We start from the raw sequence: 25,160 nt of genomic DNA, 5'->3' as shown, positions 1-25,160 counted from the left end.
GGGTATGACCTTTGGAACCAGGATGGCTTCTTCCTATGCTAATCTTTTCATGGGTCACTTGGAGGGAGCTTTCCTGGAATCCATAAGTTTCCAGTCCCTGGTTCGGCTTAGATACATTGATGACATTTTTGCCATATGGATAAATGGTAGGCTGACCTGTTCCTGGAATCTCTAAATATAACTTTTACCAATTAAATTTCACATGGTCCTATTCGGAATCCCACGCCACTTTCCTTGCTGTTGATCTTACCCTCACCGAAGGCTAGCTACACATTTCTGTCCACATAAAATCCACTAACAAACAACAGTAGCTACATTTTGACAGTTGCCATCCTTTCCATGTGAAACGTTCCCTCCCATACAGCTTTGGCATTTAAGGCAAATGTATTTGTTCGGATGCAGACTCTTTACAGCAATAAACCACCACTTTCACTTCAGCCTTCACTGAACATAATTATCCTAACAGCCTAGTCCAAAAGCAGATTTTCTGGGCCATCACATCCAATCCTGGTACTGCTGATCCCTCCAAAAAACAACTTTAGAGGACACCACTTGGCAGCCAGTATTATCCTGGTCTTGAGTGTATCAATCAGCTACTCAACAAGTCCATGACTTCCTAAAATCATGCCCATAAATGAGATCCATTGTGTCTGAGATTTTGCTCACCATACCTAAAATAGTTTTTCGTTGCCCTCTCAATCTTTGCAATATCCTCATCAAACACTATGCTCCGTATGCACCCATCTCCCTAACCCTGTGACCATCCCTGGCGCAAGACTTGCCCTATGCACCACCACCACCACCACCACCACCTATTCCAGCCCTGTAACTGGCAAAACATATACCAACAAAGGGAGGGCCACCTGTGAAACAAAACGCGTCATATACTGGATGGTATGTAAACACTGTTCAGCCTTTTATATTGGCATGATTACCACCCAGTTATCAGTCAGGATGAATGAGCATAGGCAGAGGGTGTATACAGGCAACACACAATATCCTGTTGCAGAGCATGCTGTATAACATGACAGTCATGACCTTGGTGCCTCTTTCAACACACGCACCATCTGGATTCTTCCCCCAGACACCAGTTTCTCAGAACTCCGCAGATGGGAACTAGCACTACAACTTGGCCTTGGTTCCCACCACCCACCTGGCCATACTTTACATTAATTCCTTCCATGTCAGCATTCATTCACAGTAACTATTCCTTTCTTCACTCCAATTCAATTTTCTACATCTTCCATTTTCTGACATGTCTATTTTTTGCTGCCCCCTCCCATCTCTGTTACATACAATGCACTTAGCTTTACACACTTATTAACTCACGCCTGATGTTTTAGTAGTAATCTTGTCTTACATATTACCCTGTCTTCCACCTTTAAGCTCTCAGGACTTCAATTCTCATCCGGTGCAGTCCCCAACAATCAGTCTTTCCTTCTCATCCCGTCCGGTAAGTGTCCCCTGACCCGGGGTTCTGGGCGACTTTCCTAAACTGTACCCATTTCCCTAAACCTCTCCATTCCTTTTCCTTCACCCCTCTTCCATCCTTTTCACTTTATCCACTAGAAGGAGGAGCCATTGGCTCTGAAAGCTTGTGAAAGTTCAAGTGTGTGTGTGTGTGTGTGTGTGTGTGTGTGTGTGTGTGTGTGTGTGTGTGTGTGTGTGTTTCCCTGCCGCTGCTTGGTGAGTAGGTTTTACATTAAATATTGAGACTGTGTCACAAAAGAAGCCACCTAAGTATGAAGCAAGGACCAACTGATAAACCATGACTACGGCCACATTCTCAGTATGGCCTGGGAACCTAATATCTGTATAATTAATAAGAAGTACTCATCAAACACAACAAGATGACTTTCAAGATGGGGGATGAGTCAACAGCTATGTCACCGATACTATCTCTGCCACCTCACAGTTACCGGCTGAACACATATTCCTCCAGGTATTCAGTTTGATAGTGCACCTGATGGTGGCGACAGTGTAGCTTGTCAAAATATTGTGCCCTTTGGACACTGATATCTGTCAGTACACCCATGGACTGTTCTGTCAATAAATGTGCAGGGGGGGGGGGGGGGGGGGGGAGTTACAGAATCACAGTTCAAAATTCTGTTTATGTGGAATTTTATTGCGATGTTATCTCATTACAGTGTGTCAACGCAATGCCTCACTCAGTATTCATGTGCTGATAAAGTACCCACTTTTATACTGTATAGTATGATTGGACTAATGTCACTGGAACTTCAACCAGGGGAAAGATGAAACATATTTCTAATAGCACTAGTGTACTAACGTTTCAAGAAAATTCAGAATTCTTATAGCCTTGTGGTGTTTTATTTTGAGAAAATGCAGTCTTGTTATAACATTTTGATATTTATTACAGTCTGTTGGTTTTTTAAATGCACAAAATAGCAAGATTTTTTTTACAGGAGGCTAGGGAGTAGGTAGGATCAAATGGCAGACTCCTTGAATGATGTGCCAGATTGTCACAGTGTGAGAATGGCCAGGCAAGCAGGAGCCCAGAAACTGTGGGGATTCACCTATTATGATTGGTACCAAGAAGTGAAGCTTTTATCATTTATATTTACTGTTTAAATATTAATATATAGCTCCACCATGCTGACGATGTTACTTGCAATGAGAACTTACTAATAATAATTTCAACATTGTTCAATTCAACTGGAAATGATAATTAGAAATTTTAGTTATTGGCAGTGCTTATTGATGGAAGGATAAACCAAACTGCTAAGATAGCTCACTACTAGTCTATGATTGGTTTCCAAGGAGGCAATACATGAATCCACATGTGAAATCTGATCCCATGTAAAGATGGATCAGTTTGTTGTGAAACTGTCTCAGATGACATACTTGTGCAGCGTTGTGTTAGTTCAAGGCACGTTACAATCAGTCTTCGAGATGCCAACATGCCAACTAGTGTGTGAAGTGTAACTCTACATAAAGATAGAATTAATTGTTAAAGTTGCCTCGGAAAACATGTTTGTGCGATCTCACTTTGGTTCTATGATTGTGTGAAGCATTTCTGTGACTTTTGTGGTACTCAGGAACTAATGATTAATGACCGGGAATCTTGTTATGAATATTGATGATAGATTGGCTCTAGAAATTGTATTACTAATTTTGTGATTAACGAAATAAACAAAATTAGTTGGCATCCAAATTTTGATGGTTCTTATTATGCTTAGCGTTTAAACCTACCCACTTGTTTCATTATGCACTATTTACGGCACAAGTGTTAGAGCTTGCAACCAACTGAGAAGAAACCAAGCAGGACAATGGCTACGGGACATCTTTGGAAGACATGAGGTAAGCAAGTTGCTCCAGCAGTGTTTGTTTATCCCAGCATATCTTTAAGGTGATAAGTTTCATTTACTGTAACCCACAGCTTATGGAGGTCAAATCTGCATTTATGTGAGACTATATTTTACGGCAGTCCCTAATTTATATTACAGCATATCAGGATATTTTAGTATGCTGAGACGTGTAGACAGTTTTAAAATCATGGTGAAATATTTGGACGAAACATTTATCTAATGACCTGTCAATCTACAATAGTGGCACTTAATAAAAGAGAAAGTTCATTTTTACTGACATGTTTCAAGAAATTGATTGTCTCTTGCAAAGAAAATATTATGCCATTAGTCTGGTGAAAAATTTAGTGTCAATGCTATGTAATCTACAAAAAGGAAAAGAGCATGTCACATGAAAGCCCCAAAATGCAAGTAGTGAATTTTGTGGGTTTTCAGTTACAAGATAAGGTTAACACAAGTAAGTTGCACTAGGGCTAATGATTAACATTATGAATTTAGTTCTTGTAAAGCTAAAATGGCTGGAAGAGATTTAACAGTTTATTTTCCACATTTCCATGCGTACTCTGCAGGCCACCATATGACATATGGCAGAGAGTATCTTGCACTACAGATGTACAACAATGGCAAACTATCAATGCTGATAATGATTTCTGCATCTTAACATCAGTATTTGACAATAATCAACCCCAAAACACCAATGTTAAATGATAAATTTATAGAATGGGATTAAAAGCAACATACAAATACATCTAATATCACACTTATTAATCATTGAATACAGCAATAATCAACATTACATATTGTACAACTTTATGTTTAAAGACTGTTCAAAACAGTTCCAAGATATGTTTCCCCTTCTGTCTACTTTTTTTTTTTCTTTTAAGCAGAGAGAACATCTTGCTTTTGAGAACAGAATTTTCAGAAGCTGACAACAAAGCTATACAGCTCAAATACTTCAGTGCAATTTCTTGAAGCTTTGGATATGAAGTACTGACGATGTAATGAACCAATGTGGTGTTGAAATGCGATGGTAGGTCCATTTCTGTTCCAGCTTGCAAATTACTCTTTTCTTGTTCTGTTTTATAAAGTTCACTCCATAAATCAAATTGGTTTAACTGTTTTCCTGCAATATGTCAATGTGTTGCCCATCCTCACTGACAGTCGTTTCAACAGCTGCAAGCAAATCCTTGATGGTTTTGATTACAGCTGAACATGCTAAAGCTTCTTGAAAGGCTATGTTCTTGAGCCTAGGTTTGAGCAATATTAATGTGGCTAATATTTTAAAATATTCAGCTCGTAGTAAGTACTTTTTGATTTATGTTATAATGTTACTCTTCATCTTACCTGCAACAGTCTGTATTTGTTGCATGACAGATATTTTGATATTAAACATACTAATAATTAGTATTACTTTACTGTTGCATTGCACTTTTATACATGAATTTCACAAGTATCCACTTTTATAGGCAGCAGAATGACACAAACACATGTTGTTTGTACAATATATGGAGCTGTTAGCATTGCAGAGGCACTAGAACAACAGTCAGTGATATTATTAAGCACTGGATGCAGTTGAAAAATCTTTCAACTCTATTAAATGTTGAAAACCATCTAGTGGATCCTTGTTGAACAAGTTTGAGGTTTGACTCATTTCTCAGCTCATCACTTGGTACTACACTTTGTCTGAATCATATTATGATCCTTTTCACAACAGTTATCAGCTCAAAGAATTGATAAGTTTTCTTGGGACATTTTTTTGCCAATCAAATTCAACATGGGGCAAAACATAATACACAACTAGTTCCAAATGCTATTTTCACCCCTGTAACCCTATTTCTTCTTGCATTGGACACCACTACAAGCATTATACTGGTATTTATTTCCCATTCTTTACAGGTCTGCAACAAAATGTTCAAAATATACATTAGAACTCATAGGTATCAACAGTAGCCATTTTCATTTTATCGCTGCATCATGCCTGTTCAAATATCTAGCATGAGAGTTAAACTGTCCAAATTCTGAATTTTATTTTTGAAGTAGTTCTCAGTAATTTAAAATTGATTTTTTAGCATACTCTTGAATGTCTGGCTCAACAGTAGTTCAGACAAAGATGCAATGACGTTAAGCAGATTTAAAATGCCTTCACTTCCAAAAATTTCAAAAAGATGTGCATCTTTACAAATCATGTACAAAATTGCAAACAATGGTAACTCCAGATTGGAATATCAACAATATAGGGAAAAGATATATTGCTACTTAGCTTAGAGATGACATGTCAAGTAGCAGGCACGTAAACTCAAAAAACACTAAGACACCAGCTTTCAGTCACAGCCTTCATCAATAAAAGAAAAACACACACACACATTTACTCACACAAGCAATCACACCTCAAGCACACTGACCGCCATCAGTGACAACTTGGACCGAGCTGCCGGTGATGGCAGTCAGTGTAGGTGTACTTTCTTGTGTGTTTCTGTTTCTTTTTCTGATGAAGGCTGTAACTGAAAGCTAATGTGTAAGTGTCTTTTATTTGTGTCTATCTGCAACTTAACATGACATCTTTAGGGTAAGCAGCAATCTATCTTTTCCTTACTTTGTTGATGTACAAAACTGCTTTAGGTAAGTGTACACCTTCCAGTCCAGTTTCTGAACCATATTCTGAAATATCTCAAAAGCTTGAACTCAATGTTGGTTGAAGAGGGTTTTTAGACCTTATCTTATTCACCGTCATTTCAAATATTGTCCCCCCTTTCCTTGTGGCCTTATTTGACAAGTAGAAAACGTGTTGCACTGGTGTTGTTATGAGCTATGTTTAGAAAAAATGATTTGTCAAATGATGGAAAAATTATTGACAGTAATAACAAATTTGATTCCCTTTTCTTTTCTTCCATTTCAACTTTGAAAGTCAATATTTTGTCCTTAATATCAATTTTATAATGTTTCAAAGAGTTCAGCATTGAAATGAAATGAGATGCTGATGTTTGTAACCACTAAATCAATGCTCAACGAACATCCCTACCTTGCACTGCTGGTAGCCATTCCCTTTCCTGTTCCCCTTGAAAATGGAGCAAGGGAAAAGTGACTATCTACATTCTTCTATATGTGTATCATGTATCATTATGTTCATAAATGAATAATGTCCTACCCACAATACTTCCCGCCTGACTTAAAGTGGTATTCCGCTGCACACTCAATGTACGTAATACCCTGGTCCACCACATCACTCCTGCTCCCAAAACCCTCTCACATGGATCACATCCCAGTGGAAGACCCAGGTGCATGACCTGTCTGATCATACATCAGGCACATCTTACTCCAGTCCCATCACAGGCTCATCCTGTCACATCAGAGACAGGGTCACCTGTGATAGGTGTCATGTCATATGCCAGCTCTGCTGCAATTTCTGCACAGAATTTTAGGTACATATGACCACCAACCAAATGTCTACTCTAATGAATGGCGACTACCAAACTGTGGCCAATGGCAAAGCTGACTACCCAGTGGCTAAACACACTGATGAGCACAACATGCTCGATTTCAATGGTTGTTTCAAAACCAATGCCAACTGGATCCTTTCCTCCAGCACCAGCTTTTCTGAACTTGCAACACACCCCTGATTCCTGTAATCCTGACCTCAGTCTCTGCTAACCCCTCTTTCTCCATTTTGTCAACCCCCTAATCCACTCTTCCACCTCATCACTATCGTGTACTGGATGAATTCACTGGGGCTGGTGACCATGTTGTATTCTTTTTCCATGCATCTGCTGCCTCTCCCTCCTGCATTCATACACCAGTTGTTTCCCTCCATTCTGTCAGGTCACACTCCACCCTTTCCCAGTTCATCCTCCAACACACTGCCCCATTTCTCCCCTCACCAAATCCACCCAAAATGTAGCTGTACAGCCGGCTGATGTGGCCGAGCGGTTCTAGGCACTTCAGTCTGGAAACGCGCGACCGCTATGGTCGCAGGTTCGAATCCTGCCTCGGGTATGGATGTGTGTGATGTCCTTAGGTTAGTTAGGTTTAAGTAGTTCTGAATTCTAGGGGACTGATGACCTCAGATGTTAAGTCTCATAGTGCTCAGAGCCATTTGAATATTTTTTTTTTTTTTTTTTTTTTTTTTTTGCTGTACAGGTGTGTGTGTTTGTGTGTGTGTGTGTGTGTGTGTGTGTGTGTGTGTGTGTGTGTGTGTGAGAGAGAGAGAGAGAGAGAGAGAGAGAGAGAGAGAGAGAGAGTAGCACATTAATTTAGGAGCACATTGTGAATGCGGAAAACTTATCACATAATAAAGTCAAATCACTAGATTAAACAAGACATCAGGCCCAACAGGTTTGGCTGTTTGAAGATACATATACAATGTGGTCGTCCACAAGACTACTTCACATCCAAAACATATAACATTAATGTCTTTACACTACACTATACTAGCCATAGTACTGTGCATGGCAGAGTGTACCAGGTACCAGTATTATTAGCTCCTGGCCTCTTAACATAATTCGTGCCAAAAGAAATTAATGCACTACTGTTGTTCCAGTTTCAGTATCTGGTACATACGTGCAGTTATTTTTTATTATTATTTGAATTTGGAAATGAAGTCCCATACTTCTTTACAGAGCATAGGGGAACGATGCGGGAGACCCGCACCGCCATACTGGGCAAGGTCCTAATGGAGGTGGTTTGCCATTGCCTTCCTCTGATTGTAATGGGGATGAATGACAATGATGAAGATGACACAACAACACCCAGTCATCTCAGGGCAAGTGAAAATCCCCAACCCCGCGCCGGGAATCGAACACGGGACGCTGTGCGCGGGAAGCGAGAACGCTACTATGAGATCATGAGCTGTGGACTATTTGAATATACATACCATATTTTCCTTGACATCTGCTCCTGACTGCGATGAAACACAATGAACGGTCACAAGCTAAAGCTTTTGTAATTGGAAACAACTCATCAAATTTTATTCTATCAGCACATATATCAAGAATATCCTTTTGCTTTTGTGATGTGATCATTCGTAGTGGCATAACATTATGCAGTTCACATAGATCTTCATAGTAGGCATGAAATTTTGGTGAGTTCTTTTTTCTTGTTGCGACAGATCCAATCATTATCTGAAAGTAAAAGCAGAACAAAGGTTACATGCTAATTAATAAAGCAAGTTGAGTGCTGAATACATGAAAATTCTTAAATACAATAACAGATTCACAATTATGGTTCTTATCACCAGAGCCCACAGCAATAGTTTGCTCTTGTTATGGTGGAGTCATTAGCTCAAGACAGTAGTTGAAATTTACTTCGCATATTGAATGTAGTGATCAAACTTGCTCAAAATTAAATTATGAAGATATTACAAATAACTTAATTACAAATAGATTATAGCAAAACAAAAAACAGCCAGTAAAAATTGAGATAATATTAATGTAACTATAAACTGTGTTTTGTAGGAAGGAATAACGGTACATTTGTCACACTCTGTGGTATGATTACTTATGTGAGGCTGCTGTAAACTGGATTTCTCGGTGTGGTTGAATATCTTATGACACACTAAACCTTGTACATGACCCTCACTATCATGAAAAATATACGAATTTTTCCAGATAGCAATAAAAACAGTTGACTTTGCATATGGCTCTTTATACAGATTGGACACAAAATGATGATGACGAAATAACCCATGGAGTTCAGCTGCCCATGCTCGATAGGACTGATGTGGATGCTCCCTACAGCGGTAAACCTCAGCCTGGGATGCACTTACAGTAGTATTTTGAAAGTTTACAGATTTGGTCCAACATTAAGGAGGATGGATCCTGCAACGAGGCGAGTTAATTCAGGACTTGATATGATGTTGTTGTGGTCTTCAGTCCTGAGACTGGTTTGATGCAGCTCTCCATGCTACTCTATCCTGTGCAAGCTTCTTCATCTCCCAGTACCTACTGCAACCTACATCCTTCTGAATCTGCTTAGTGTATTCATCTCTTGGTCTCCCTCTACGATTTTTACCCTCCAGTGCTATAGATCATGCCCTACCAACCAGTCCCTTCTTGTCAAGTTGTGCCACAAACTCCTCTTCTCCCCAATCCTATTCAATACTTCCTCATTAGTTATGTGATCTACCCACCTTATCTTCAGCATTCTTCTGTAGCACCACATTTCAAAAGCTTCTATTCTCTTCTTGTCTAAACTATTTATCGTCCATGTTTCACTTCTATACATGGCTACACTCCATACAAATACTTTCAGAAAAGACTTCCTGACACTTAAATCTATACTCGATGTTAACAAATTTCTCTTCTTCAGAAACGCTTTCCTTGCCATTGCCAGTCTACATTTTATATCCTCTCTACTTCGACCATCATCAGTTATTTTGCTCCCCAAATAGCAAAACTCCTTTACTACTTTAAGTGTCTCATTTCCTAATCTAATTCCCTCAGCATCACCTGACTTAATTTGACTACATTCCATTATCCTCATTTTGCTTTTGTTGATGTTCATCTTATATCCTCCTTTCAAGACGCTATCCATTCCGTTCAACTGCTCTTCCAAGTCCTTTGCTGTCTCTGACAGAATTACAATGTCACCGGTGAACCTCAAAGTTTTTATTTCTTCTCCAAGGATTTTAATACCTACTCCGAATTTTTCTTTTGTTTCCTTTACTGCTTGCTCAATATACAGATTGAATAACATCGGGGAGAGGCTACAACCCTGTCTTACTCCCTTCCCAACAACTGCTTCCCTTTCATGTCCCTCGACTCTTATAACTGCCATCTGGTTTCTGTACAAATTGTAAATAGCCTTTCGCTCCCTGTATTTTACCCCTGCCACCTTCAGAATCTGAAAGAGAGTATTCCAGTCAACATTGTCAAAAGCTTTCTCTAAGTCTACAAATGCTAGAAACGTAGGTTTCTCTAAGTCTACAAATGCTAGAAACGTAGGTTTCTCTAAGTCTACAAATGCTAGAAACGTAGGTTTGCCTTTCCTTATTCTTTCTTCTAAGATAAGTCGTAAGGTCAGTATTGCCTCACGTGTTCCAGTATTTCTACGGAATCCAAACTGATCTTCGCCGAGGTCAGCTTCTACTAGTTTTTCCATTCATCTGTAAAGAATTCGTGTTAGTATTTTGCAGCTGTGGCTTATTAAACTGACTGTTCGGTAATTTTCACATCTGTCAACACCTGCTTTCTTTGGGATTGGAATTATTATATTCTTCTTGAAGTCTGAGGGTATTTCGCCTGTCTCATACATCTTGCTCACCAGATGGTAGAGTTTTGTCAGGACTGGCTCTCCCAAGGCTGTCAGTAGTTCCAATGGAATGTTGTCTACTCCGGGGGCCTTGTTTCGACTCAGGTCTTTCAGTGCTCTGTCAAACTCTTCACGCAGTATCGTATCTCCCATTTCATCTTCATCTGTATCCTCTTCCATTTCCATAATATTGTCCACAAGTACATCACCCTTGTATAGACCCTATATATACTCCTTCCACCTTTCTGCTTTCCCTTCTTTGCTTAGAACCGGGTTTCCATCTGAGCTCTTGATGTTCATACAAGTGGTTCTCTTTTCTCCAAAGGTCTCTTTAATTTTCCTGTAGGCAGTATCTATCTTACCCCTAGTGAGATATGCCTCTACATTCTTACATTTGTCCTCTAGCCATCCCTGCTTAGCCATTTTGCACTTCCTGTTGATCTCATTTTTGAGACGTTTGTATTCCTTTTTGCCTGCTTCATTTACTGCATTTTTATATTTTCTCCTTTCATCAATTAAATTCAATATTTCTTCTGTTACCCAAGGATTTCTACTAGCCCTCGTCTTTTTACCTACTTGATCCTCTGCTGCCTTCACTACTTCATCCCTCAGAGCTACCCATTCTTCTTCTACTGTATTTCTTTCCCCCATTCCTGTCAATTGTTCCCTTATGCTCTCCCTCAAACTCTGTACAACCTCTGGTCCTTTCAGTTTATCCAGGTCCCATCTCCTTAAGTTCCCACCTTTTTGCAGTTTCTTCAGTTTTAATCTACACGTCATAACCAATAGATTGTGGTCAGAGTCCACATCTGCCCCTGGAAATGTCTTACAATTTAAAACCTGGTTCCTAAATCTCTGTCTTACCATTATATAATCTATCTGATACCTTTTAGTATCTCCAGGGTTCTTCCATGTATACAACCTTCTTTCATGATTCTTAAACCAAGTGTTAGCTATGATTAAGTTATGCTCTGTGCAAAATTCTACCAGACGGCTTCCTCTTTCATTTCTCTCCCCCAATCCATATTCACCCACTACGTTTCCTTCTCTCCCTTTTCCTACTCTCAAATTCCAGTCACCCATGACTATTAAATTTTCGCCACCCTTCACTATCTGATTTCTTTTATCTCATCATACATTTCTTCAATTTCTTCATCATCTGCAGAGCTAGTTGGCATATAAACTTTTACTACTGTAGTAGGTGTGGGCTTCGTATCTATCGTGGCCACAATGATGCGCTCACTATGTTGTTTGTAGTAGCTTACCGCATTCCTATTTTCCTATTCATTATTAAACCTACTCCTGCATTACCCCTATTTGATTTTGTGTTTATAACCCTGTAGTCACCCGACCAGAAGTCTTGTTCCTCCTGCCACCGACCTTCACTAATTCCCACTATATCTAACTTTAACCTATTCATTTCCCTTTTTACTTGATATATTCTTGGTGATATCTGGGAAAGGAATAAGCTTCGACATAAAATACGAGGGCCGTTCAGAAAGTAACCTCCGGTTGATTTAAAAAAATACACCAAGTTAAATAAAAATATTTTAATATATACATCTTACAACTACATCTTTGCACTATTTTTCTACATAGTCTCCATAGCGATTGAGGCACTTATCGTATCTCTTCACAAGCTTTGAAATTCCTTCTGCATAAAAATCACCCGCTTGTGCCTGGAGCCAGCCTGTGACCGCATCTTTGAGCTCTTCGTCGTCATCAAACCGCTGTGACCCGAGCCATTTCTTCAAATGCATGAAGAGGTGATAATCACTTGGCGCCAGGTCTGGGCTGTAAGGTGGATGGTTGATAACGTCCCACTTGAAGGACTCAAGAAGGGCCGTTGTTCTGCGAGCACCCATCGTGCACAGAACTTACGGTAACCCAATCTTGCTGTCACTATCTCGTACAAGAGAGTCTTAGAAATCTGTGGAAAACCAGTAGACAACTCAGACATTGAGAAACGTCGATTTTCACGAACTTTTGCATCAACTGTCTGAACGAGTTCGTCAGTCACCAATGATGGTCTACCACTCCTCTCTTCATCACGAACGTTTTCTCGTCCACTTTTAAATAAACGTACCCATTCACGGACAACTCCTTCACTCATAACTCTTGGTCCGTACACGGCACAAAGCTCACGATGAATAGCTGCTGCAGAATATGACAGCACGCACTTCACATTTGGCGGGGTTTTCTATTGCAGCACACATTTCAAACTGCCACAAAAACTAAACTAGCGCAGGTACGACGTTCACTCGACCACGGCTTGATGCCGACTGACCTGTTGAGTGCGTGAACGCACAGATGGCGTCGCTACTCCCCCCACAACCCGCACTGTGACCAATCGGAGGTTACTTTCTGAACCGCCCTCGTAGCATCAGTAATTCCAAAATCTTCAAAGTGTTTTTGCAGACATTTCTCTTATGCATCCCATTCCGCATATGCAGAAAAGGAATGCAGATAAACCATGATGGCCACAGAGGACAAAACAGCAGGTGACACAGATGGAGAACCATGCCGACTAGACAAAATATTGACTAAAGCACCACAGTTTGATAGTCCAGCACCTGTGCAACGCTGTGGCAAATGATTCTTGCTGTTCGACCAGCTGACATAAAATGTCCTTCGCAGCACCATAACCAGCCCCCCCCCCACACACACACAGCCTGAGGCATCTGAGATGTGCTATAGGATATGGAAAGTTAGGTAGTGTTATAAGACAAGGAAAGAGGAGGTTCTCCACAAAATTGACAAAGAAAGGAACAAAGACAAGATGATAAGACAGGATGATAAGATATGCGTTAAGGGGATAACTTCCAGGGTACTCAAGGGAGCCGTAGAGGGTAAAAACTTAATGGGAAGACAGACACTAGAGTACATTCAACAAATAATTGAGGGCATAGAGTGTAAGTGCTGCTCTGATATGAAGAGCTTGGCACAAGAGAAAAATTTGTAGCAAGCTGCACAATAATAATAATAATAATAATAAACTTGGTTCCCCCAGTGAACCTAAGGTAGTATTTTTAGAAATTGTAGGTCCAGATATTAGTGTCAGTGAAAGTTTGAGTCAGATGTGGTAGCACACTCAGACAGCGTAATGGTTAAGTGAATGCTTGTGATGAGCAGGAAATCAATCCCAGTCTTCTGCAAATTTTCAGTCATCACTACATATTCATTACACCAAAGGTGATTAATAGATTCTAATCCAATGACTTCTTTAAGTTAGGCCCTGAAATGATATCAGCACTCCCTTACTGCTTTTTATAATTTTCTTCTTTTGTCAGCTATATGAAAATTTTAGACATTTCATTACATTATTTTATTTCACTTATCACAATTTTTTCATTCTGTTGTAAATATTTTATTCCCTTGTATACTGTGTGACTTCCTTGAGATTAAACTGTCATGTTTGACCTATCGACTACTAACAGTTCATAATTAGTACAGAACTCATTTTAGAATTCTTATGTAGATTACAGTATAAAGGCATCACATGAAATCCAGAATGAGATTTTCACTCTGCAGTGGAGTGTGCGCTGCTATGAAACTTCCTGGCAGATTAAAACTGTGTGCCGGACCGAGACTCGAATTCAGGACATTAGCCTTTCGCGGGCAAGTGCTCTACCATCTGAGCTACCTAAGCACGACTCACGCCCCATACTCACAGCTTTACTTCTGCCAGTATCTCGTCTGCTACCTTCCAAACTTTGCAGAAGCTCTCCTGCAAACCTCGCAGAACTAGCACTCCTGAAAGAAAGGATACTGCAGAGGCATGGCTTAGCCACAACCTGGCGGATGTCTCCAGAATGAGATTTTCACTCTGCAGCGGAGTGTGCACTGATATGCACTCAGGCAGCACACCGCACCTGGTACATGCGGCGCTTGGGGATCACAGCACAGCTACGACACGTGAGGACGGGCTTATAACAGCCCGAAACTGGTCGTGTGAAAATAAAGTAATTTACAACTGAAGTGGTATTTTCAACCTATGCTATCAAATTACCACCCAAGCCAGAAAAGAGGCACGATTAATATGCTCATAACACGAGCAAGACGAATATGTCAGCTGCAGCACCTCAGGTGTGAGATGCACCATATAGAGGGCGTTCTGGAGACAAATTGATACTCCACTAGTTACATAAGAAGTGTCACAGAATCGAAATCTCAGTGAAGCATCACATCAGAAAAAGAAATAACAGGTACAGCCTTTCTGCCATACATTTTCAGAGTGATAGACAAATTCGGTTGTATATTGGGCAAACATGCTGTAAAGACTATTTAAAAAGTGACGAAGAACATCAAAGAGTGTCTTACATCGGCAAAGGACAAAAGGGACCCATCTGCAATGACGGGAATATACCATGTACATGTGGAAAATTCTATATTAGAATGACTGTTGAATAATCAACACCAGGATCGCTAGACATAAGAAGCACTGCAGGTTGGGGCAGGTGGAGAAATTTGCCATGGCAGAGCATGTGCTATGTGAGACCGACCACACTATGATTTGTTGATGTGGAAGTTCTTGGTGTACAGAGGAGCTATCACACTCACTTGTTTGGGGAAGTTATAAGAATACAATAACATGACAATATGTTCAACAAGAAAGAAGAAAGCTTCAAGGTGAATGGATGCTGCATTCCTATACTGTAGCGAATGACCATTGCAAATAGCAAGGGAAGAACCATAGTGGTAATGACTATGGAAAAGGCCTTGGACGCTGGTGTGCCAGGTACATGTAACCTGCAGACGCACGCTTGACTCTGATCCACTGCCAGCAATGGAGGGTGAATCTTTGAAAATACCAGCTACTCACGCTGACAAAACACCAGAAAAATTATTAATCAAACATCATCCGATGAACCTGAGAGAGAAGCCAACAGGTAATTACTAACTCTATTTGCAACACAGTTTGCAAACAGCATCCATATGATATATAAATCAGGAGATATAATGTAAACACTGTGATGTGTGTGTGTGTGTGTGGGGGGGGGGGGGGGGGGGGGGGAGGGGAGGGGGGGGGGGGGAACGCTGCATCATTCACGAAGTTTTAATACATTTATCTTTTACTACAAAGACATGCCCACAGTTGAGTCAACTGAAGGAAATACCCAACACCTGGCAGCACTTTTGACAGCTTTCAACTGTGAAGTGCAAATAGCTGTAGGCAAAAATAACAGCCATCTATAAAGCTATGAAGAGGCATTGCCACACAGATGTTTACAAAATCACATTGTAGACATATGAAGCAGCTGTGCCCAGCATACAGAAACTGTCCAGGATCATCTGACACCGTGCCTGCTGTGAGAGTTTTCATTGTTTTGTTTTTAATAGACGATTGGCAAAATGAACTACCAGGCAAAGTCAGGGTTGCCAGATGCCTGGTTGGTTGTTTAAAGGGGGGGGGGGGGGGGGGAGACCAAACTGCGAGGTCATCGGTCCCTTGTTCCCAGTAAAATAATTACACATTGGAAAGAAGAGAAGAAAGGAGGTATACAGCACAATAACATGAGAAAGGAAGAACCAGGAGAATGACAGGACAACCAACACTACTATGGACAAAACAGGAAAAGAAAACCACAGAGAGAAGCAAGAAACAGGTAGAAGGGGTAAAAACAAGAGAGCAGATAACCATGGCTGGTCAACCACAAGAATAAAAAGGAAAAGCCAGCACATTAAAACATCCACCCTAAAATCATTAGAGTGCAGAACACAAAGGGACAAAGGATATGCACTAGAACTTACATAGAATGATAAAACCCACTGTCACGTATAAAACGTAAAACTAAATTAGCCAGTGAGTCGTCGTCAGCTAAAATTAATGGCAACGAGATCAGTAACTGAAGAGTCCATCGCAGGGCAGCCAGAGGAGGACAGCTCACCGAGATATGGGCCACTGTCAGCCAGGTGCCGCACCGACACTGTGATGGGTCATCATGGAAGCCCATCTCCATAAGCAGTTTCCGCGTAGCTTGTTTGGCCAGTCTGTCGGCAAGTTTGTTGCCTGGGATTTCGACATGATCCGGGATCTAGACAAACACCGCTGAATGACTGGACCATTCCTGGATGATTGCTACCAAAGGATGACAAGGATAGCACTGGTCAATAGCTTGTAGGCTGCTCAAGGAGTCAGTACACAGGGCATGAACGGATGTGCTCAAGAGCACGAGATATAGCCACCAGCTCGGTCGTGGAAACACTGCAGCCATCGGGCAAGGAATGCTGTTCAATATGTCCTCCATGGACATACGCGAAGATGACGTGAGCATCAGCCATCAAGCCGTCGGTGTAAACCACTTCGTGGCCTCGGTACATGTCAAGAATCAAAAGGAAGTGGCAGCGGAGAGCCGTGGGGTTAACTGAGTCCTTGGGGCCATGTGAAAGGTCCAGGTGAAGCTGCGACCTAGGTGTACACTATGGAGGTGTACGTGAATGGACCTCAAGTATAGGTGGTAAAGGCAAGGACTCCAGTTCGGAAAGAACAGATCGGACACAAGCTGCAACTGGAAGCCCTGACATGGGCTGCCGATGTGGGAGATGAACCACCATGGGTGGAAAAGTAGGCGGTGATTTGGATGTGCAGGAGAACTATGAATATGTGCAACGTAACTGGCCAGCAGTTGTGCACGCCCAACCTGCAATGGAGGGACTCTTCCTAAAAGTTCCCGTCGCTAGATGAACGCCACAGTGCTGCACTGGGTCAAGTGAATGCAATGCTGAGGATGCCACCAAACCATAAACCAGACTCCCATTGCCAAGGTGGGATTGAACAAGGGCTCTGTAGAGCTGCAGCAGCATAGAGCAATCTGCACCCCAGTTGGTGTTGCTCAGGCAGTGGAGGGCATTGAGGTGCTGCCAGCACTTCCACTTAAGCTGACGAAGGTGAGGAAGCCAAGTCAATCGGGTGTTGAAAACCAGCCCTAAGAATCGATATGCCTCTGCTACAGTGAGTGGATCGTCATTAAGGTAGTTCTGGTTCTGGATGAACAGTACAATGCTGACAGAAGTGCATAACACAAGACTTTACAGCCAAAAACTGGAACCCGTGGGCTACAGCCCATGACTGCTCCTTGTGGATGGCTCCCTGTAGGCGCCCCTCAGCAACACCAGTACTGGTGGAGCAGTGCGAAATGCAGATGTCATCTGCAAACAAAGAAGGTGAGACAGACGGCCCTACAGCTGCTGCTAGACCATTAATGGCCACTAAAAATAGAGAGACACTCAATACAGAGCCCTGTGGGACACCATTCTCCTGGGTATGAGGGACACCATTCTCCTGGGTATGGGGGGAACTATGGGAGGCACGACTTGGACACAGAAAGTACGAAGCGTAAGGAAATTTTAGATAAAAATCGGGAACAGGCCTCAGAGACCCCACTCGTATAAAGTGGCAAGGATATGATGTTGCCAGGTGGTGTCGTCGTACGCTTTTTGTAAATCAGTAAAGACGGCAACTAGGTGTTGGTGTCTGGAAAAGGCTGTTTGGATGGCAGACTTGAGGGACAAAAGATTATCAGTGGTAGAGCGACCCTGGGAGAAGCTGCTCTGACATGGAGCCAGTAGGCCATGTGACTCCAGGACCCAACCCAACAGCCAACACACCATACGTTCCAGCAGCTTACAAAGAACATTGGTGAGGCTGATGGGCCAATAGCTATCCAAATCAAGCAAGTTTTTACTGGGTTAGAGCACCAGAATAATTGTGCTCTCCCGCCATTGCGATGGAAAGATGCCATCGCTCCAGATCTGGTTGAAGATGATGAGGAGATGTCGCTTGTAGTCAGATGAGAGATGTTTAATCACCTGACTGTGGATCCGATGTGGCCCTGTATCAGAGCAATGTGCAAGGGCACTGAGGAGCTTCCACTCTGTAAATGGGGCGTTATAGAATTCACTGTGGCATCTAGTAAAAGAGAGGAATTTACCTTCCAGCTGCCGTTTGAGAGTGCGAAAGGCTGGAGGGTAGTTCTCCGACACAGAGGCTCAAGCATAATGCTCAGCAAAGCGCTCGGTAATCGTGTTTGGTTGGTAGATATCACGCTATTTATGTTAACACCGGGAACACCTGTTGGGGTCTGGTAAACACCTGTTGGGGTCTGGTACCCGATAACACGTTTGATCTTTCCCAGACTTGGGAAGGTGACGTATGGCACCCAATGGTCAAGACATATCTCTCCCAACACTCCTGCTTCCAACCTTTGATAAATTGGCGAACGCGGGCACGGAGCCGTTTAAAGGCTATGAGGTGCTCCAGGGAAGGGTGCCACTTATGCCACTGTAGAGATCGCCGACGCTCCTTAATTGCTTCAGCGACTTCCGGCGACCACCAAGGGCCTGGCTTTCACCGGGGGCACCCTAAACAGCTGAGAGATTGTGTTTTCTGCCACAGAAACAATTGTTGTTGTCATCTGCTCAACCATCACATCATCCTAGCGAGAGGAGCCAAAGAAGACTTACACTTCTCTGGCTCAAAAGTGGGGACTGATATCCCTGATGGTTGGGAGGTGTTGCTCCCAAAGTAGGTGGTGCGGAAGCAACAGGGAGGGAAGTGCCCCCCACCATCAAGGAGGTAGGTGTAGTCTTCTGGTTCTGAGAGGCGACAGGAAAGTGAGGAACTGATGGGGCGACAACTGTTCTCGTAGCGGCGGCGGCCACAGGATGTAGGCGCTCAAATTTCCTCTTAGCTTCAGTGTAGGTCAGTTGGTTCAGTGTCTTATATTCCATGATTTTCCTCTCTTTCTGTAAAATCCTGCAGTCTGGCGAGCAAGGTGAATGATGCTCTCCGCAGTTGGCACAGATGGGAGGGGCACATAGAGTATTGGGATGTGATGGACGTCCACAATCTCGACATGTGACACTGGAAGTACAGGGGGAAGACATATGGCTGAATTTCCAGCATTTAAAGCACAGCATCGGGGGAGGGTCACAGTGGTAGACCATCACCTTGACCTTCTCGGGCAGTGTGTCACTCTTGAAGGCCAAGATGAAGGCACCAGTGGCAACCTGATTATCCCTCGGACCCCGATGGATGCACCAGATGAAATGGACACCTCACCGCTCTAAATTGGCGTGCAGCTCATCGTCAGACTGCAAAAGAAGGTCTCTGTGGAATATAATACCCTGGACCGTATTTAAGCTCTTATGGGGCATGATGGTAACAGGAACATCCCCAACTTGTCACAAGCGAGTAATGCCCATGACTGGGCAGAGGATGCTGTTTTTATCAAGACTGACCCAGAGCGCATTTTGGACAAGCCCTCCACCTCCCCAAACTTGTCCTCCAAATGCTCCACAAAAAAAATGAGGCTTGATGGACGTGAAAGATTCCCTATCAACCCTAGTACATACAAGGTAGCATGGCGAATAAGCTTCATTGCCATCCTTAGTCTGGCATACATGGGGAGTTAACAGTGCAGGCATCAGCAGAGAGATCCCTGTGTTGTCAGGGGGCTACAACCAACAGGGTACATGGCAGCCCCACCACAACGGACGGGCTACCATGCTGGATATGAGGCGCAAAGAATTCCATGGCCCTCGTAGGTGCAAAAAACGACACTGCATAGTGGGTGGAAGAAAATGAACCCAGGAAGGTGTCCTCAGTCAAGAGATGGAGAATGAGCAGGACTGCAATGCCACAACGAGAAAGTGGGCTTACGATCTCAATGCATGATGGACACGATGTACCAAGTAAGGCGCCCTTCCCCAATTGGCTTGCTCTTCGGGAGAATTTTGAAAAATGGAGGCCAAACCCTACAGGGGACCATCACATAAAGGCCAAAAGGTGAGAGACTCCTTTTAGTCACCTCTTACGTCAGGCAGGAATACCTCGGGCCTATTCTAACCCCCGAGCCCGCAGGGGGAGGTTGCCAGCTAATTGAAAATAAATGTGATTTGGAGTACCATAACACAGAACTGTTAAAACACCTACACAAGTCTTTATTTGCATTGTGGATGTTGTCAGACATTAGTGATGTAAAAATGAAAAACTGACACATACAATGCAAACTTTCTTTCAGTAATGACATACGGGATCACTCTTTAAGGAAACTCATCTAGTCAGTTTAAGCTTTTAGATTCCAAAAGTAGGTAATACAAATTACTTGTGCATCAATTCAAAGAAATCTTTCTATCAGTAAAGATCCTCCACCCTAGTCCGTTGTTACTTCCACATCTTTTCCTGGACTTGCTGTCTCCCCTGGCACAGTGGGATTTCCTTCCGATAAAATTTTCTTGGGCTTCCAGATGCATCCAGTGGTTTAAAAGCCACAAGCTTTTGGCTGAGTTCTCCTCTGCCACTGTCAAGTGATGACTGTTGAATGATTGCTGCTGCCATCCTTATACAGCCGCACTATCTTCAATGACATCACTGATGCTCGCTCCAGAGCCATATAAGGTAATGTTTTCATGGCGCACTTCTCACACCCGCTTCAACTTTCCGATCGCTGGGTTCCAAGCTGTGCTTAGCTGCAGGCTGTCATCTTTATTGAGGGAGTTGTCAGAAATTTTTAACTTGGTTGCTTCTTTTATAACAGTGTCCCAAAAAATAGTAGTTCGCATAATAACAGATGTCTCAGTGAATTTATTTATTTTTTATTTATTTATTTATTGTTCCGTGGGTCTCCATGGTCATGGAACGAGTCAATAAATGAAATTATAACACGATATTAGAAACAGATAAAATGAAATATAAAAAAACATATTCAGGTGACAAGTCGTAAGTTTAAATGAAGAAAATCAAGAATGTAACACTGGAATTTGCTTAATTTTTTAGCTCTTCCAGGAGCTCCTCGACAGAATAGAAGGAGTGAGCCATGAGGAAACTCTTCAGTTTCGACTTAAAAAGAGTTTGGGCTGCTGCTAAGATTTTTGAGTTCTTGTGGTAGCTTATTGAAAATGGATGCAGCAGAATACTGCACTCCTTTCTGCACAAGAGTCAAGGAAGTGCATTCTACATGCAGATTTGATTTCTGCCTAGTATTAACTGAGTGAAAGCTGCTAACTCTTGGGAATAGGCTAATATTGCTAACAACAAACGACATTAAAGAAAATATATACTGTGAGGGCAATGTCAGAATTCCCAGATTTTTGAATAGGGGTCGGCAAGAGGTTCTCGAACTTACACCACATATAGCTCGAACAGCCTGTTTTTGAGCCAAAAATACCCTTTTTGAATCAGAAGAATTACATCAAAAAATAATACCATACGACATAAGCGTATGAAAATATGCGAAGTAGACTACTTTTCGTGTTGAAGTGTCACTTATTTCAGATACTGTTCTGATGGTAAATAAAGCAGCATTTAGCTTCTGAACAAGATCCTGGACATGGGCTTTCCACAACAGCTTACTATCTATCCGAACGCCTAGGAACTTGAACTGTTCCGTCTCGCTTATAATATGCCTATTCTGTCTGATCAAAATATCGGTTCTTGTTGAATTGTGAGTTAGAAACTGTAAAAACTGAGTCTTACTGTGATTTAGCATCAAATTATTTTCCACAAGCCATGAACTTATTTCATGAACTACATTATTTGTTACTGTTTCAATATTACACACAAGATCCTTCACTATCAAGCTGGTGTCATCAGCAAACAGAAATATTTTTGAATCACCTGTAATACTAGAAGGCATATCATTTATATAAATAAGAAACAGCAGTGGCCCCAGCACCGACCCCTGGGGAACGCCCCACTTAACAGTGCCCCACTGGGACTGAACATCACTACCACTCTCAATATTGCGGAGAATTACCCTCTGCTTTCTGTTCTTAAAGTAAGAGGCGAACCAATTGTAAGCTACTCCCCTTACTCCATAATGGTTCAACTTCTGCAGTAATATTTTGTGGTCAACACAGTCAAAAGCCTTCGTTAAATCAAAGAAGACACCTTGCGTTTGCAACCTTTTATTTAATCCGTCCAAAACCTCACAGAGAAAAGAGAATATAGCATTTTCAGTTGTTAAACCATTTCTAAAACCAAACTGAACATTTGACAGCAAATTATGTGAATTTAAATGCTCCAATAACCTTGTATATACAACCTTCTCGGCAACTTTAGCAAACACCGATGGCATAGAAATAGGTCTAAAATTGTCAACATTATCAATGTCTCCCTTTTTATAAAGTGGCTTCACTACCGAGTACTTTAATCGGTCAGGAAACTGACCACTCCTAAAGGAAAAGTTACAGATATGGCTGAGAACTGGGCTAACATACATAGAACAATACTTCAGTATTCTGCTAGATACCCCGTCATATCCATGAGAGTTCTTGGTCTTTAGTGATTTAATTATTAACTCAATCTCCCTCTTGTCAGTATCATGGAGGAGCATTTCAGGTAACAGTCTCTGAACACTTTTTTCTAAGAGCGCTATATGATTCCCTGTTGGGACTAGGTTTCTGTTTAGTTCACCTGCTATATTCAGAAAGTGATTATTAAATACTGTAACACGGACATTCCCACTATGCACTGATTCTATATCCTCGACCTGTCTCTGCAGACCAGCAACTTCCTTTACGACTGACCATATGGTTTTAATTCTATCCTGAGACTTAGCTATTCTATCTGCATACCACATACTTTTTGTCTTCCTAATAACATTTTTAAGCACCTTACAATACTGTTTCTAATGGGCTGCTGCATTTAGATTTTGACTGTTTCTAACGTTTTGATATAATTGCCACTTTGTTCTACAAGATATTCTTATCCCTCTAGTCAGCCACCCAGGCTGTCTGTTTGTGCTAGTACCCTGTTTTAAACGTTCTAATGGAAAGCAACTTTCAAAGAGCATGAGAAAAGTCTTGAGAAAAACATTATATTTATCGTCTACTGTATCAGCGCTATAAACATCTTGCCACTCTTGTTCCTTTATAAGGTTTACAAAGGTCTCTACAGCAATTGGATCAGCTTTCCTGAACAGCTGATGACTATAACACGTGTTGCAGCACAAAAATCTTTTAAAGTTAAAATTTGTGCATCATGATCTGAAAGGCCATTCACCTTTTCGCTAACAGAATGCCCTTCTAGTAATGAGGAATAAACAAAAATGTTGTCTATGGTTGTTCTACTCTTCCCTGGCACTCTCGTTGGAAAGAATACGGTTTGCATAAGATTATATGAATTAAAGAGGTCTACCAGCATCCTCTTCCTTGCACAATCAAATGGTTCAAATGGCTCTGAGTACTATGGGACTCAACATCTTAAACCTAACTAACCTAAGGACATCACACACACCCATGCCCGAGGCAGGATTCGAACCTGCGACCGTAGCAGTCCCGCGGTTCCGGACTGCAGCGCCAGAACCGCACGGCCACTGCGGCCGGCTTGCACAATCACTTATACAATTAATACTGAAGTCACCACATATAACTAGCTTTTTGTATTTCCTATAAAGTGAACCAAGAACCTCCTCTAGCTTTAGCAAAAATGTTGTGAAATCGGAGTCTGGGGATATATAAAAAACAACAGTTAGAAGTTTAGCTCCGTTAAATTTAACCACACCTGCACAACATTCAAACACCTTTTCAGTGCAGTACTTTGAAACATCAATTGACTCAAACGGGATGCTGTTTTTCACATACATGGCTACTCCCCCACACCGCAAAGAGCTCCTCAAAAAGCTGCCAGCCAACCTGTATCCTGGTAAAGGAAGCCTCTGAATGCAATATGGTGTCCATTTTCTAAAGCACATTCTTCAACTACCGATTTCTCAGGATACTGTAAGCGAAAACATCTCTCGTGTTCCACATGGCTCTGTTCAATAGTATGTACAGTCTGTCAGATATAGAACTTCCACACCAACACGGTATTTTGTGTACTCCACGAGTTCTGAGTTCAACATTGTCTTTCACAGGCCTCACAAGCTGTCGAGTTTTAACTGGTGACCTAAAAACTGTATCGATTTTATGCTTATTTAGAAGTCGGCTAATCTTTCCTGTTTTGAGCCGCAAAATGGCAAGACCGCAGGCTTCTTCATGACCCCATCTTTCAAAATATGGCGTTTGTTGTAGTCATTTTCTTTGAAGACTTTCCATAAGTGGCTCAGTTCCTTCAGAAGGCTTTCAGTGCATGAAACAGCTTCCACTCAATTCACCAATGTTCTCAAAACAGAACTTTTCTGCAAAGGGTGGTGATAGCTGGTAGCATGCAGATATCAGTCTGTGTGGGTGGGTTTCCGATAAACACTGTGGCTGGGCTCCTAAAGCGATCTTTACTGGAAGAGAATGTCATTAGAAAGCTCATCCCTCAGGCACCTTGTCCACATACTTGTATGGCCTTACCGAGGTTCATAAGGAGCACACTCCTCCAAGATCCATTGCAAGTACCACTGGATCACCTATGTACAGACTAGCTAAACATCTGGCCATTCTCCTTACTCCACACATTGGTCATTGTGAGCACCAGATAAAAAATACGACTGAATTCAACAGTCGAATGAAATGCTTGCATCTTGGAAAAGGAGATATGATGGTTAGCTTTGGTGTGGTGTCACTGGTCGGGCCGGTTCCCATCAAAGACTCTTTAGATTTGCTCTCCCAGCTGTTTGACGATACTGTTGGGGATTTATTTAAGCACCCTCTGACATCATT

General features: G+C 41.9%; 1 protein-coding gene across 1 annotated transcript in view; it reads right to left on the bottom strand.

Moving 5' to 3' along the window:
• LOC124596585 (centrosomal protein of 78 kDa-like) overlaps nucleotides 1-25,160 on the bottom strand; it is a 128,539-nt gene that overhangs the window by 96,857 nt on the left and 6,522 nt on the right. The window contains exon 2 of the mRNA XM_047135777.1: nucleotides 8,194-8,440. Coding sequence (XP_046991733.1) covers nucleotides 8,194-8,437 — 244 coding nt within the window. The 5' untranslated portion in view covers nucleotides 8,438-8,440. The remainder of the gene's footprint in view (nucleotides 1-8,193; nucleotides 8,441-25,160) is intronic.

The sequence above is a fragment of the Schistocerca americana genome, chromosome 2, assembly GCF_021461395.2.
Source record: "Schistocerca americana isolate TAMUIC-IGC-003095 chromosome 2, iqSchAmer2.1, whole genome shotgun sequence".
NCBI classification, from domain to species: Eukaryota; Metazoa; Arthropoda; class Insecta; order Orthoptera; family Acrididae; genus Schistocerca; species Schistocerca americana.
Note: the sequence above shows the minus strand (reverse complement) of the source record. Positions and strands in the feature narration are given on the sequence as shown.